This window comes from Nilaparvata lugens, chromosome 1, assembly GCF_014356525.2.
Source record: "Nilaparvata lugens isolate BPH chromosome 1, ASM1435652v1, whole genome shotgun sequence".
In the NCBI taxonomy this organism is placed as follows: Eukaryota; Metazoa; Arthropoda; class Insecta; order Hemiptera; family Delphacidae; genus Nilaparvata; species Nilaparvata lugens.
In genome coordinates, this window is record NC_052504.1 from 8,373,383 (window position 1) to 8,390,818 (window position 17,436).

Sequence of the window (17,436 nt, forward strand, 5' to 3'; positions counted from 1 at the left end):
AGAAACGTTAGTTGAAGGTAATTTATAAGGAAAAATTCTCAGATAGAGGTAAGTTGGAATTGAAATCTTCAACAGCCCGGTGCTACAGCCGGACAGTTTTTGAGAAGAAAGAGGTTATTAAGTTATTATAGCGTCCTGACTACAGATTGCAGTAGAATTAATTACAATACATTACTTTTCAAGTGACAACAATTTTAATTAAATATACCCTCATAGAGAAAAGATAGCATATGTTATCTATGGTACCTACTGGTACCATATGCCAGTGGTTCTCAAAGTGTGGGGCGCGACCCCCAAAGGGGGCGCGATGAATGCTCAGGGGGGGGGCGCAAAGCTTGGTTGGAAAGCTTGGTTTTAAATTTACTTCTGAAATAAGTACGATAAGCAATCTTTCTATTTTTAAAATTACACGTGAGTAATTTTACTCATAAAATATTTATATTAACCGTATTGTCAAATTCAAATTCTCAATCAATAAGAGCTCCCTCAACATGATAGAAAAAGAAAACCTCATTGATCTCCAAGGTGACTTTGCGCTTAAAATGAAGTTTGAAGAATATTCTCTCACATCCTTCTGGATTGGTGTGCAAAAGGAACACCCAATTTTGAGTAAAAAGGCATTGAAGATATAGACTCCATTTGCTACAATTTATCTGTGTGAAACTGGGTTTTCTGCTCTAGCTGCCATGAAAAGTGAATATCTACAAAGACTGGATGTGACCCAGGAACTTAGAGTAGCGTTATCGGAGCTAACACCTCGTTTCAACAAACTCTGTGCGAAAAAACAAGCTCATCCTTCACACTGACGCTCTTTGTATTGTTAATTTCTATGAGAAACAAAAATAACAACTATGTACTATATAGTAGCTGTAGTACCTGAATAAATTATAATTTATTGTTTGTATAGAATTTGTTGTTTTATTATGATTGAAACTATTGCAACATTGGGTTATGTATAGAATGTGCAAAACTCAACTAAATAAATATTGAGTGTAAAATATGTAGGTATATATACGTACGTATTCGTATATGTACAACATGTATAGTAGTCTTTAGTTATACAGGGTGATTCATAATTATGGTAAAATAATTTAATACGTGATAGTAGAGGTAAAAATAAGAAAAAAAGTTCTTATAAACATATATCCATAAACGCTTCATTAGCGAGCTATACACGGTGAAAGATTTCGCCCGGAATTCAGTTCCTCTGGTGAAATACACCGATGCTGAATTGTTTGGGGACTAGTTTTTGAAAAACTTATGCTGGATTCATATGGAAAAATATCTGAAAAGCTGAATAAAACTAGTCTGGAAGCTGTAGTGTCAGTAGTTTTTGAGAAAAAAGTTGAAATATGCAAAAAATTCAAGTAGAAAAACACAGACTTCTACGTTTGATGCCCAATAACTTTCTTTAATGACCAGTAAACAAATAATTTTTCGCAATAAAAATTGTATAGAATTTAATTCTGAAAAGAATGATGTAAGCTGTGTAAACTAAATTTGAATAAAAGTTGGATAAAATGTATTCTTATGTAGTACATTACACCACAAAAATTTGCTGTTTTATGAGGAGAGAACTAATAACTCATAAGTTGTAGCTGATTGCAAATAAAATATTCGGTTTTTTTATGAAGTTTTTTTTTATATGGAAGTAGCATATCTAAATGACATTAAACTTATACTAAAAGACTAGTAGATTATGCCATTAAGTCTGGGAGGAAGCTCGAACAGATGTAGATGATCTCCTATGATTCCTGCCCAAATGTTTACTGAAAACTGATGTTGTGGAAGATTGGGATTGATGGCATGAGGATTCTCAGCTGCCCAAATATGTTAGTTGTGGACATTAACGATAGCTGTTCTTGTAAAGTGTGCCTCATCGGTAAATAAAACGGTTGTTAAAAAGTTTGGGTAAACAAGTTTTACTAAAAACCATCGACAAATACCAGCATGGGGAATACAGTCTGGTGGCAATAGAGTATGAACTTTCTGGAGGTGGTATGGATGTAATTGTTGCTCTTAGTATCCTCCAAATAATAGATTGATTGACATTAAACTGCACTGACAATTCTCTTGTGTTCTTCTCGGGATGTTCATAAATTTCATTAAGAACTTGTTCTTCTAACTCAACAGTCTTAGTAGATCGGGGTCTGCCTGCATAAATGTGCTCTTTGGATATAAAAGAATCTGTCTCAGACAGACGTTGATGAATAGTGGCAAAAAACCTTGAACTTGGACATACTCGGTTAGGAAAGTTCTCTTGATACAAACGTCTTGCTTCAGTACTATTACAGTAGTGTCCCATTCCATACATTAAATGCATGTCAGCTAATTCGGAGTATGAATAATGTCTAAAATTACCTGCCATTTTTTAAAAAGTTAACACTCAACTTAAAAGCAAAGTGAAATGGTTACAAATAACTGGTTAATAGGTTAAACAAAAAACAATGCGCGGCTACTTACAGTTTGTTTTTTTGTTCAACAGTGAGCTAAAATATTTCTGAAAATAATTTTCAGCTGATAATTTCTTTTAAATATTTTTTTATTTAAAACAAAATAAATCAGCTGTTTTGGAACAGCAGTTCTTAAAATCAATGTTCTATTATTGCAATCAGCTACAACCTATGAGTTATTAGTTCTCTCCTCATAAAACAGCAAATTTTGTGGTGTAATGTACTACATAAGAATACATTTTATCCAACTTTTATTTAAATTTAATTTACACAGCTTACATCATTTTTTTCAGAATTAAATTCCCTACAATTTTTGTTGCGAAAAATTATTTGTTTACTGGTCATTAAAGAAAGTTATTGGGCATCAAACGTAGAAGTCTGCGTTTTTCTACTTAGATTTTTTGCATATTTCAACTTTTTTCTCAAAAACTACTCACAGTACAGATTCCAGACTAGTTTTATTCAATTTTTTAGATATTTTTCCATATGAATCCAGCATAAGTTTTCCATAAACTAGTCCCCAAACAATTCAGCATCGGTGTATTTCACCAGAGGAACTGAATTCCGGGCGAAATCTTTCACCCTGTATAGCTCGCTAATGAAGCGTTTATGGATATATGTTTATAAGAGCTTTTTTTCTTATTTTTACCTCTACTATCACGTATTAAATTATTTTACCATAATTATGAATCACCCTGTATATACATAAGACAATAGATTTAGGAACTGTAGAGTAAGCACTTTGTACTAACTAGTATTTAAACCTCTGTAAGATTATTTCTCTTGACATTCCGTTACCAATAGTCATGCTGCCATTGTGTATGTGTTTTATTCGTTAAATAAATCTTTTTAAAAAGTGAGTTGCGCGTTCGTTTATCTTATCTTATGCTTATACATGTAGGGGGTCCGGCTTATAGCTGAATTATGCAGAAGGGGCTTGAAGTAAAAAGTTTGAGAACCACTGCCATATGCTATAAATGGTATATTCTCTATGGTGTACGTTACAGTACGATGAAATAAAAAAATATCTATTTATCATCATTCACAGACTCAAGCTTCCTAGTTCAGATGATGGTACCATAGAGAAAATATAGAATATGCTATATTTTCTCTATGGTACGTTACAGTACGATAAAATCAATAGATATCGCTTTATCATCATTCACAGACTCAAGTATGACGTTTAAAACGTCATCCTAGCTCAAGTTGCATAATCATCAACAAGTTTGATTGCTGATCACTCATAACGATTTTCAAAATCAATTTATTACTTACAAAACAACGAAATCAATTTCTTCTTTCGATTCCAGAATTACAAATTTCAACTCCTCCATGAATTCCCCTCTAGAAATACTACAAAGATTGATGAAGAACGCCTTTGTTTCTCCAGGCAATAAGTACAGTTTGCGTGGCTTACATGAGATCTTCGCCTTGGAAACTTTTTCATTCTCTACATATTCCAAATTCCCAGGAATGTCGCCACAATTCTTCGCCAGAATCTGAAGGATAAAAAATGTAAATATTACAGACAACCATGGTGTGTGCAACAAATATCAGATGAAACAGATGAGCTAGAAGAAGGCCAGTTGAACTATTACTAAATAATATCATAGAGAAACTAGCTTAAGTAGATATCCCATGGTATAGGGCGTTTATGTCGCAACTTTTACTGTTATCTCAAGCAGATAGTCCATGACTGTAGTTCTTTCCTGTGAAGCTTTGTGTCGCTGGTAGTCTCTCATACTGTGCCGTTCATACACTCTCACCCGGCCAAAACAGTAAAAATCTACAATAATCGATAGTAATCGGCTTGAGTTAACAGTAAAAGTTGCGACGTAAACGCCCTATACCATGGGATATCTACTTACGCTATTGTTTATCTATGATAATATTTACTTGTAAATGATTGAATAAGTGAACTTAAACATTATTTGAAAATAATTAGAACACAATAAGAAATTGCCTTTAATTTTTATCACAACACAACAGACTAGTCTCAACTCTTCAAGAGCCATTTTCAAGTGTGATGCAAATAAAAGGGCACTTGATATCTTTCACTGTGTTTTTATAATCACATTAGCCCAAAAAGTAAAGTACGTTAAGTATTTGAAAATAATGTGTGTTGAATGAGCCCTCTGTAAGCCCTGGTTTGATTTCGTATTAGATGGATATAATCTTCAGATTCCTTGAATAAATAACATTGATTGAATACTATTTTCCTAGATCAGAAAATATCAACTCTATCATATTTTATTAAAATGTTATAGCATGAAACTTCTATAGGACTACTGTACTGTTAAATGAAATTTCTTTTATATGTCCACAACAATTCATTGTTGCCGGAGGTGATATGGCAAATGTGTACATCGTAACATAACATTACAATTCCATTCCTGGTATCTCTATTTGAGTATAAAGAAGGTTGTCTTGACATTTCATTTATTCGCAAATAACGAATTGTTTTCGTTATAATTATTCACACGCGAATTCATCGAATGTAATATAATAAACTTCTTTGGGTGTATTTCGATTAGCCCAGGTATTCGATTATCCCAGGTGCTCGATCAGTCCAGGTGTTCGATTACCCCAGGTCGGACTTTCCCGATTAGACCAGGACCTGGTATAATCGAACTACTATGTTAATCGAAGCATTCTGTCTCGATTAACCCAGTAGTTCGATTATACCAGGTCATCTAAACGATACCTGGTCTAATCGAGACACAGGACCTGGTATAATCGAGGCGTGGGCTAAACGAGACGGAATGTTTCGATTAGCTCAGTAGTTCGATTGTACCAGGTGTTATATATACTGTAATGGCAGAAGCACAAGTTGTTATATATTATATAGAATACAGTCCGTAGCTACGCTACCATAAAAATAGAGCCCGCCCGGCTGAAGCGTATATATTTATTGTCAATGCCTTTTCCAAATCTGAATATTCATGAACATTTTAAAAAATTGGCTCACTTAACAAATGATATTTTGTGATTCGAACAATCCAAAAAACATGTATTTAGAGCTTTTATTCAGTTTTTATAAGGATCTTTATCAGACGATGCTTTAAACACATTCTGAGATGAGACACCAATACAAATCCTAGTCGAGAAAGATTTTTATTTTTAGGGTAGGAAAGTTTTAAGAGCGAAGAAGTTATAGATAAAGATCTAATCTTCATTTTGAATCTGAGACTTTTTCTCCAAGATGGATAGTTTTCCTTGTACTGGCTTATACAATCGAGACATGCCCAGGTTAGACCAGGTCCTGTGTCTCGATTAGACCAGGTATCGTTTAGACGACAATGCTTCGGTTAGCCCAGTAGTTCGATTATACCAGGTCCTGTGTCTTGATTAGACCAGGTATCGGTTAGACGACCTGGTATAATCGAACTACTGGGCTAATCGAGACGGAATGCTTCGATTAACCCAGTAGTTCGATTGTGCCAGGTTTTGGAGCTTCATTGTAGAATAGGACCTGGTATAATCGAACACCTGGTCTAATCGAGACACTCCCACTTCTTTTTCAAAGTGTCCTGTTTATTTATAAATCAAATTTGATTCGATTTTATTTGATCCAATTTAACGAAGCAAATGGAGATTTCTCATACCAGATGTTATATCAAGTAATTCTTGTGTGATAGTCTAATAAGAGATTGTTCATTTTTGAAGAGTGAATTGATTGTGCATTTTATCTTACCTCAAACGTTTTCTCGGCACTCAGAGGCACTTTCGAGATGTTCAATACGGACAAATTGATTTTCAGGTCAGGTCCAATGCTTCTTCCCTCGACAACCAATTCCAATCTGTCCTCGATGCCTGTACATTCACAATAAGCACGACATTTGGCTGTCAGAGGTGTATTTGCTTCGAAAATCACCATTATTTCAATCGAACTACCGGGCCACACTTCTCCACTCTGAAAAGCACAGCAATAATCTATTTAATGACTATCATATCAATTTATTTTGAATAAATTCGAATTTAAATTTGAACATTTTTTGAATAAATTTGAATTAAAATTTGACAAATTTTGTATGAATTTGAATTGAAATTTGAAAAATAAAATAAGTTTGTCAAAAGAGGTTGGTGGAAGAGGAAAAGATAAAAAAAAATAGGAACCCGGTCATGATTCATGTAAATTACTTTTCTTTTCTAATAAGATGAGGATCTCTTTACATAGAAAATCTATTTTTAGAAATGTATTTATAATAATAATATTTTTGATAATAATAATAATATAGAGTGGTCTGGCTGACATCTGGTGTCAGGAGTTTTCAAGTCGCCACTGATCAAATTCAGGGCCTCTGACATGACCTAACGACTGCATTTTAGGCATTAATTTTTAATGATTGTCAAGAGTTTGATGAAAGAGGAGGATTTTAAAAATATATGAGCCACGACATGAACCATCCACATTAATTTTCTTTATTTTTATAATGAGATTACTTTCATTGATTTTTTTACAGTAAAAAATTGGAAATTAGTTTAATGGAGGTAGAGTTCAAGTAGTAACTAGGTGGTTAATTCAAGTGAATGAAAGTAGCATACAATGTACAAGTAAAAGAAAATAAGAGCCATGTCATGGACCAATAAGTGTTTACATTAGTTTTCTTTTCTTTATCAAAAGAATAACTTTGATTGAATTTCTTACATAATTCAAAACAATTCTGGGAGTAATTTATGTTGAAAGTGAGGTAATTAATTTATCAGAGAGAATGAAAATTGTCAACTCACAAGCGGTATAATTTTGAAGTTCTCGTGTTGGAAAAGCAAATTATCACTTCCAAGAAGCATAATTTCATCGGTGTAGATTCTCTTATATATTGAACTGTGCAATTCAGCGTTAATTATGCCATTATACTCGAGCACATTACAACGAACAGATTCAAGCTCTTCCACTCCTTTCATCTGTTGTTTCAACCTGGAAAATGGTTCATTTATTGAACAAGCGTAGCGAGTTCCTACTTTTGACCAGATACTCGAGTCGTCCATTTGTATGTTCGACGATAACATTAGATTGCTTGCATCAATCAACTTGACATTTTCGGCATAATATACTCTTTGAACTATTATACAGTATTGAGTTCGTTGGCCAACGAAATTGACTTCGTCTTTTTTGAGGATATAACACGGTAACATTGAAAGTGCTTAAAAGAAATTGTAATAATTTATTGTTACAAATCACAATAATCACTGTAGTTTCAGGTAAATTACTAATTGCACGCAATCAACTACAATCCACAAGTCAGATTTCAGGTGGATTCTCGTATTTCAGGTGGCATAACTTGTTGTAACTTGAACTATTTCTCTTAACTTTGCACTGCTTTCAATAGAACAGCTGACAGAATATTAGTGGAATTTTGAGCGAGTTATCCAGCCCGGGGGGCTAACTAGTTATATCAAGATATCATAGTTTGATTCCTATCAAAATTGAAATGGTCTACAGATGGAAATTACTGAGATATTTCAATTATTCAAATGCTAATGAATGAATAATTATAAATTTTGGATTTTCGTTTAATAATGAAATTCAAATGGTTGAATTTGAATTATCCATCTAGAGGTGTGTTGTCCATTGTCCAAGCTCGGTTGTACTACCCTATCTAGTGCATAGGATATTATCTGAATAGGATTAGTACTTTGAACGAACATTACAAGGCACCCGAAACAATATTCGAATTAAGAACAGAATAAGATAGTTTTTTCAATCAAATCCAATCCTTGAATATATCAATCTAAAACATCTAGGTAATCGTTGAAAATAACAAATAGCTTTAAAACACATGCACATCATTCTCACCTTTCCAGTTCTTGCAAATCTTCTTGCAAACTCGAATGTTTTTGCCAAGAAAAGTGAACCAGATTATCACTATTATTAACAAGTTGTATGCTTCTTCTTTCTCTAAGAGTCATGAAAACTTCAGGAAGTATCAGTCTTTTCTCATCTATGGAGACAGATGAATTCACTGTAGAAGCTTCCACACTAATTGAAAGTTCTTCGCCTACAAAAAGAATTATGAAAACAGAAATGAATTGAATAAGAATTGAACGAGAGAATAGGTGTAACGGAATCCATTATGAATTAACGATGTTGTTTGGGAACAGCACAAGTCACGGATTTTTAAGAGGTTTAAGAATTTTTAAGAATATCTTGACTGTTTTTGAAAATGTGAAAATTGATTTCCAAAATAACAGAAAAATTCAAAACTTTTCCTGTAAAAGCATGAGACTTATGATCAAGAAAAGGCTTCATCAACAACTAACAGTATTGAACCTACAAGATTTGACAAACGTTAAAGTTTTTCAAGAAAGATTGAGAAGAATGAAAACACTAGACTTATGGTAATTCATTGAGCATCCACCACGCTACACTATGTGATTAAAAGATGTAAGGATGAGCATATGACTCAAGCTGGGGGAATTTACTACATTGAGCAAATGTTTGACAAACATGTTCGTTGAAACAGTTTGGGCAAATTTTATTATGTTGAAATAAATGAAAGTTTTTTTCAATAGCTATGATAGCAAACATTTTGCCGAAGATTTTTAAATATTTTTGTCCCTCGAGTCCTGAAACAACATTTTTTAATCAAAATATGGGAATGGGATAGTAAGGGCTATAAGCCTGTTTTTTTCATTTCCAATCATTTCATGATCATGTGTTCTTGCCTATGTTGAATAAATATTTTTACTTTCCTTGCCCTTACCTATTACCTTACGTTTCCTTGCCCTATATAGTAAGGAAAGTATTGCTTTCCGAAAAAAATTAAGTTACCCCAATTTCTATACGTTTCAAGGTCCCCTGAGTCCAAAAAAGTGGTTTTTGGGTATATATATATATATTATATATATATATATATATAATATATATATATATAATATATATATATATAATATATATATATATATATATCATCTCCCAATTAACGGAATGACTTGAAATTTGAAACTTAAGGTCCTTACACTATTAGGATCCGACACGAACAATTTCGATCAAATGCAATTCAAGATTGCGGCTAAAATGACAAAAATGTTGTCAAAAACAGGGTTTTTCGCGATTTTCTCGAACATGGCTTCAACGATTTTAATCAAATTTATACCTAAAATAGTAATTGATAAGCTATATCAACTGCCACAAGTCCCATATCTGTTAAAATTCAAGGAGCTCTGCCCCATCTATGCAAAGTTTGATTTTAGATTTCCAATTATCGGGTCTCAGTTATAATTTGAAGGAAAAATTTCGAGTGTAAAAGATTAAGCATGAAAATCTCTTCAATTAATGTCCAGTAACATTTTCACCTAAAATTGAAAATAAGCTCGAAATTCGAGAAAATGTGATTATTCAATTGCAAACTGTTGATTCTATTAAATCATTCACTATGAAGAGATAGCAGACTTCGTGTCTCCAGCGTTATTGGTCTGTCACCAGCTGGCTCAGATCTTTGAATAGTAGACTTGAGATGCGCGTGAACACTAGCGTCAGGTGATAAATTTTCATAACGGCAAGGAAAGTTGTGTGTGTGCGCCACACCAGATTTTTAACTATGAATTCAGCTTCATGATTTATAATTTTTATAAATAAAAATGAACATGAACAAGACTTTATCATTATTTATCGGTCCAAATGATTAAATTTAAGATCGAATTCAAATACTCAAGAATTCCAATACTCACCAGTTTCTAGAACGACTTTCATAGACGAGGTGAAAACACCGACAATTACTGAGAACATTTTCAATGTAATAGTAATTAGATTACCAGGCTGAAGTTTAACTTTATCTGGTTCCACCATGAAAAGTCTGCAAATGAAATTCACATCTTATTATTCAAGCTTAATATTGAAATATCATGAAATTTATACTGAACTTATTTTTTTATCAGTGAACTTCATGGCATAACAGTAGACCTTTCAATAACACTCACACTGAATAAAATAATAATATACAGTATGGTCCAAAAACCACTATCCATCAGTATCTTTTGCCCCATCTTTTTTTCTGATTAAAAATGCTTTGGTTACACGTTTAGGGCAATCATTCTACTTATATTCTGAATAATAAAATCATTGTGATATTTTAAAAATATCAATGTATTTTTTCTCAAAATTCTTTAAATTATTATTTTTTTAAATTTTATCCATTTTATTTTATATTTGATCTACTCCACTTTTTGAATTTATATTCCATCGAATTCTCAATTTGACAATTGTTATTGTTAAAATCTTTAGTAATCAATCATTTTCCTTCAGATGTATTCAATTTTTATATGACCCAGTTTGGGATTATATGCTTGTTGGTTCCAAACTGATTTCATATGAATAAATGAATATACACAACCTCACGGATAGTGACTTTTGGACCACACTGTGTATAATCAAATGCAATAATGTTCAATGTTGTTGATATTATTGTGAATGTGAAATGTAATAAATAAATAAATGAATAAATAAATATGAGATGAAGTAATAGTGATAATTTTCGACAGTATTGTACGATTTACCCATTAGAGCATTCCAAGGTGAATACAGCCTCAACACTTCCTATGTTTCTCAACACGAATGTTTTGTGACCAGTTATTTTGACTGGAGTAGGAGGGATTTGAATGTGATCGGGGAAATCCAGAAGTGGACGTGGTTTAAGAGCTGTGAATTTACAGATATTAGAAAGAAGAAAAAATTAGAAAATAGTTTGATTAGTATAAAATCAAACCACTCACACATTAATGTATGAGTCGATTTATAATAATGTAGAAGAAACAATTAGTTAGGTCATCAAATTTATTGGAAGTTTGACAGTTAAAAAGCAAACTTGTAACTTAAGTAAAGAGGAAATTCCCTCTTCACAAATGCGAGGATTATTCAATAAGTTCCTGGAGATGTCTAAGAATTTTTGTCAATTTAAAAGGATGAAACAACCTCTAGATCTCTCAATATAGAGTTAGAGGATTCTAGATTGGAAATACAGAGGATGTGTACTATAATACAGAGGATGACTATATAGCATTTTCATTCTGACCTACTCAATCTCTAGTTCTCTACTTATTCCTAATTTTGTATTTCCTCTAGTTTCCCATAACATATTTTGTTGTTTTCACTAAAAAAGGCTTCCTAAACAATAATGTAAAAATATTATCTGAATTAATTCAGTATTTCCTGATAAGCGTTTACATGTTTGTAAACACGCTATGTATTGTAGGAATAAGTACATATATTTATGAAACATATCTCTTAGTGTAACATTATAGGAGTGGCCGAAGTCGAGTGGATCAGATGCTGGCTTTATGATTCAGAGGCCCGGGTTCAAATCCCGGCCCGGGCAAGATATTTATCTCGGGCCACTCCCGTGTTTTGGATGGACACGTTAAGTCGTCGGTTGCGGCTGCCTAAACAGCAGTCGTTAGGTCATGTCAGAGACCCTGAAATTGATCAGTTGCGACCTGAAAACTCTGACACCAGACCTCAGCCAGCCAGGTCACTGAGATATTATTATTATTATTAGTGTAACATTGAAGTTTGGTTGAAATAGAAAATTCTCAGTCCAATTGATTATACTGTATATAGTTTATAACTTAATTCAAAAGAGTTGAGCAGGTATTTCATTGCCGATTTTTTATAGATAGAGATGATTATAATCGATTTAGTCCAAATACAAACTTTAACATTATTCAAGTGATAATAATAATGATGTGGATAGACCAGTTGCAAGTTGCAATGTTTATTTTCAAGAGTACGAGAAATAATGAGCTTATGAGCTATGTAAAATATGAATTTGTGTGAACGGTTGTTGAAAGCAATAAATTCATTTGAAACTCACCAAGAATGGGAATTCTGAAACTTTCGCCTTCTGTTTCAAATAGTATTTGATGATAGTAGTCGGCCACTTTGACTGGCAGAAATGTAACTTTATACTTGACACTCATGCCCGGTGCAATCCTTGTCATCAATTTCGACGTGCACTCAACCGTCAAAACTGGATCTCTATCACTTACAAGCGTCAGAGATTTCATTGCCTGATCATATAGAATCAATAATTAATGAATTTTACTGATTGATAAACTTGTGAGATCAGAATCGATAATGAATATTATGATTGTTATAAACCAATAGCCTCGCCCCGCAGTTCAGGCAACTCAATGAGTGAGACACATTTGGAGAGGATTATCTTTTTACACCATAACTATCATAAATCCTCATCTGCCAAACTTCTTCAGAAAAGCAAATGATACAAACAGGATGTGATCGAACAACCATAATTTAAAAAAATAGCCTAAACTAATGAATTAGTAACTATTTTTATCTCACCTTAGCTGTGCATTTCAATTCCAGTGTAACTGTGTACGGTTTTCCACAGGTGAAGGATTGAATCAAAATGAATGGAGGGTTAATTGTAAAATATTTCGAAGGTACGTAACCAGGGAAATTGACTTTTCTATGCTGAATAGTTGACAAGCTATCGATCCGTTCTTCAAAGCTCAAGCTCATCTCTTCCAAATATACAGACGGTTTAAGCTGTAACACAAATAAGTAAATTTGTCAGACTATTAGGTCTAATATAGCCTTAATAATAACCTAATATAGCTCTAATAACCTTGAACGAGATTAAAATTTCAATTTTGAATAATAATTATAGTAAACATCCACAAATTCATCCACTGTATTTTATATACATTCAATGTGAAAGCTCTCTAGTTACGCTTCATGACTTCTTTCCTCGTTTAGCATATGTCCTTATTTTAAAAATATTTGAATTTTTTATCCTTTCATTGAAATACATAATTATTTTTCATCTAACATTAACAAATTTTGAATTTAATAGATGAGCACTGTTATCTTTCACCCAAAAGTACCGAATGCCTACGTGTGTTTCCAAGTGTATAAATTCTAGGTTTATCCTGGTAAGAATAGGATTATAATCTATCAATGTATAAAAAAAAATTAGAGATGAATGAATCCTAATAAGGTAAGTTCCGCTAGTTTCAAGATGTTACTCGACTATCAAGAGTACCAAAAGAACTCGACACTTATCTAGTCTTCTTTATAGAGACAGTTCAACACGCAGAAGGAAATGCAAAGAATGGTTTTGAAACCACACCAGAAATATGAGGGTTTCACAAACTATCGAAGTCGAAACGATCTTCATGAGAAAACTATCGTATTCGTAAGGAACTTCGAAAAATCCGAAGCCACCCTCAAGTAATCTTGTGAATGAATACACATGTGTTATAGAGATAGATGTTACGAGAAAATTGCAGCGACATTTGGCTAATTTGGCTGCATGCGAATAGAAAAAAACTGACTTTATCTCATATCCTCATATGATACTATGATCTAAATGATATTGGGATCTAAATGAGATCCACGCAGATCTCATTTCTGTAGATCTGTAGACTATACGGTAGGCCTACTGACTTTCTTACAGATTACCTCAGCAAGTTCTACAATGAACAATTCACCTCCGTTCCAATTGACTTTGAGACTGCTTTCAAGATCATCCATGCTAAGTTTCTTATTCCATGTCCAACCAAGGAAAACCCTCGAATATTAAAAACAAATCTACCACAAAATGAAATCTCAAGGTCGCCTTTCGGATTTTTCTCCGAAAAATTATTCAACTTGATTACAAAACAGATTAATATTCCACTGCAATATTGTTCTTGGTTTACAAACCTCCATTTTCGCATTATGAGGTTCCTTGAAAAAGAGATTTATTAAAGTTTTCACGTCGTAATAGAGATTTTCTACTTGACAATTGGTCATGGTGGATTTACCGCACTCTTCAATCACAGGACTGATGTTTACCATTCTTGTTCTCTGAAAAAACGTAGTGAGGTTATTGATATGAAATAGCCTAGTAAGTACATTAGTCGGTGGATATACATAAGGTAGCCTACCTAACTTCTTAAAATATGTAGAGCATAAATTTTGTGCAAAATACTATAATTCAGGAGAAATAGCCTTTATATATAACTTTAATGGAAATGAGATGGCATGAGTCCGTACATCTGTTCAGACTAAGGGGGTTTTTTAATGTTAAAATAGTAAATTGTAAGGTCTGAAAAATATGTCTTAAAAATGGTAATCAACCACAAACACTGTTCAAAATCTTCTGATTACAATAAATAAAAGAGCTAGGCTAGCCTATACTATTACTACTTAAGCCTTGATTAAAGCCTCCAATTTCTCATTTGTACTCAATCAAGTTACCTACTTTAAATCTAGTAATCTGTTTCAACTTCCAAATAAACACACAAATAGCAAGATACGGTGAATTACGTTAAATGGGTTAGACCTTGAAAGGAGCTAACACTTTGCTCTACTAATGCCTTCAATGTTCAGGTGGCATATTTTGATACCAGGGCACTTTAAATATACCAACAATGACATGAATAGTACTCTTTTTGCTAATATCCATCATTCACCAACCCCGCCGGTATTGGACCAGGAACTCACTAGCTGTTCAGGAGCTTCATGTACTTGTAATTGCACCCGTCAAGGCCGATTTCATGTCTTGACAGCTATTAAATTAATTTTAAAATTATTAACTAGAAGATAATTATGATCATTTAGGGAACTAAATCAAATACAAGCCACTGCGGACCGTTAATAGCTGTCAAGACATGAAATCGGCCTTGACGGGTGCGATAACAAGTATATGAAGCTCCTTAACAGCTAGTGAGTTCCTGGTCCCATACGGGCGGGGTTGGTGAATGATGGATATTGGCAAGAAGAGTACTATCCATGTCATTGTTAGTATATTTAAAGTGCGCTTAGTTATTTTAGCAGCCAAACCATATTAGGATCTCCCGGCTTTATTCATGGACAATTCAATCCACAGTTCTTTTCAGAACTTTTCTATGAGACGACTAGGCCCTGGTATCAAAATATGCCTTCGACGTATCAAAATAGACCTTCGAAGGTCTCCATCCCGCATTTAGGTATCCAGGCGCTTCCAGCTTTCTTAAAGGATGTTAGAGGTGTAACTTTGAAGATACTGGAGACTTTTTCAAATGGGGACTAGCAGACTCGCCACTTTGTGACTGTGAGGCGATGGAGCAGACAGTGCACCACATCACATTTGAATGTGAGAGATGTGTGCCTACCTGGGCGAGGCTAAACGTCTTTACTGTAGCCAGTCCCCAGGCAATACAATACATTTCAGCCCTTGACGTGCACATATAAAAATGTGAATTTTTCTTAATTTTGACAAAAATGCCATACGCTAAATAAATAATAATGGGTTAAACCAACTTTAACACCATTGGTATAGTGAGGTCCACGTTATAATGACAGTATTTGTTCAACTTTGGTTTTGCTATCCTTGTCTATCATTCGACAAAGCCGGTGGTAGGTACTATCCTTTTCTAGGTCCACAACGATACCAATTATGCTTTTGACAGTGTAGAAATATAATTAATTAATGCAGAGAATCGGCATCGCTATTCTCCTATCTTTATCCACTGACATTATAACGTGGACCTCACTATAGTATAAGTTCATAAGTTGAGCGGACAATGACCATCATAAACAAAAAATTAGGTACGTAAAAGTATATGTTTACCTATTATTTAGATAATATCAAATACTGTACTCTACCTTGATGTAAGTGAGATATCAATTCTCAAGACGTCTCCAGGTACAGTAAATCTTATTATTTGTAGGGTTGTACCACGGTAACTTTATTCAACTAAACTACAAAAAAGTGCGCAACAAACTTCATAGAAAATTAAATAAATCCAACTGACAGAGTTAATATGCATTCCCTAATATTGATGACAAATTGTAAATAACAAACACTGAAAGAGTATTAAGCAGAAGCATTATTTGAAAAATAGAAAACTCAACTGCACTGCAAATAAAGAGCTTCAACAAAAAGGAAAACAAACGAGTGACGGAGTGACTGCACTGCGCACATGATTTTAAACAGGAAACAGCTGTTGTCTACATACTGCAGCCGATGAGCGGTAAATTCAAATGAACGCCTCAATAACAAATGGAAATTAGGCATAAGACATTCAACAAAAATGTATGGTCAACGTCATTTACGTAAAATAAATAAATCTATTAAAAATATTTTTAAATAATTCTATTTTTTTGAATATCAGTGATATCTGGGAGACCAAGCACTGTTTGTACAATAACCCAGAAATAAAATAGCCTATTGAATTAAAATAAAAATCAGATTAAACTACTTTCTCAAATAGTACCGCATCTAGCCTACTCGGGAATTTATTATGGTTTGAGAATGAAATTAGATCAGCTAATGATCAGACTTTCAATGTTTTTCTCAATGTTGATAATAAAAACTGTGCTTCAAATTAATTCAAAAATTACGATATTTTCAAAAATTGCTGCAGTAAAAAATCAGCACCACATTTTTCGTGACTCAACATAATATTAATGTAATGTATATTTGGTATGTTTTTGTCTAACCCCACACGCTAAATCAATGGATATTTGGATTTTTTTGATAAAATTATGATGGATGTCTGTATTTGTTTTTCTAAGGATGAATTACTCTTTTTTAGTACCGTAGTACGTGAGGACACCGGTGGAACACCAAGTGTCCAAATTGATCACACTGTTATGCGGCATCCACACTCTCGCCAAGTGCGTGCAAATGACGACAAGCGTGAATGTCTGCTTTACCAGCACATGCCTTCATTTGCCATCGCTCCAATTTTTGTTGAGTGAAGGCGAGTGGTCAGCCGAGTATCCACAAATGATCACATTAAAGTGTGGATGATGTCACCTGGTCATATGGGACATATATATGAATCATATATTTATCTCATATTGATCAGGATTTTAGAGTTTTAATTTAGAAAAGTTTAATGAACAGTGTTTTTGTCTTTGAACAATTTTTGTCATCGACAGAAAGATTGTTTATTTCATTTGTTATCAAAATTATTGTAGCTTCTCTTTTGTTTTTGATAACAAACGTGCTCGCTTGTGCGACTGATAAAAATATGTATTTGAAATGGCTTCATG

At 33.4% G+C, this 17,436-nt stretch overlaps 1 protein-coding gene across 1 annotated transcript in view; it reads right to left on the bottom strand.

The window, feature by feature from the left end:
- LOC111051311 (hydrocephalus-inducing protein-like) overlaps positions 1-16,299 on the bottom strand; it is a 65,235-nt gene extending 48,936 nt beyond the window's left edge. The window contains exons 1-10 of the mRNA XM_039419871.1: positions 16,042-16,299; positions 14,116-14,259; positions 12,751-12,957; positions 12,263-12,458; positions 10,950-11,091; positions 10,125-10,249; positions 8,251-8,452; positions 7,185-7,371; positions 6,148-6,366; positions 3,729-3,952 (exon numbers count right to left, since the gene is read on the bottom strand). Coding sequence (XP_039275805.1) covers positions 3,729-3,952; positions 6,148-6,366; positions 7,185-7,371; positions 8,251-8,452; positions 10,125-10,249; positions 10,950-11,091; positions 12,263-12,458; positions 12,751-12,957; positions 14,116-14,250 — 1,637 coding nt within the window. The 5' untranslated portion in view covers positions 14,251-14,259; positions 16,042-16,299. The remainder of the gene's footprint in view (positions 1-3,728; positions 3,953-6,147; positions 6,367-7,184; positions 7,372-8,250; positions 8,453-10,124; positions 10,250-10,949; positions 11,092-12,262; positions 12,459-12,750; positions 12,958-14,115; positions 14,260-16,041) is intronic.
- Positions 16,300-17,436: the final 1,137 nt, after the last annotated feature.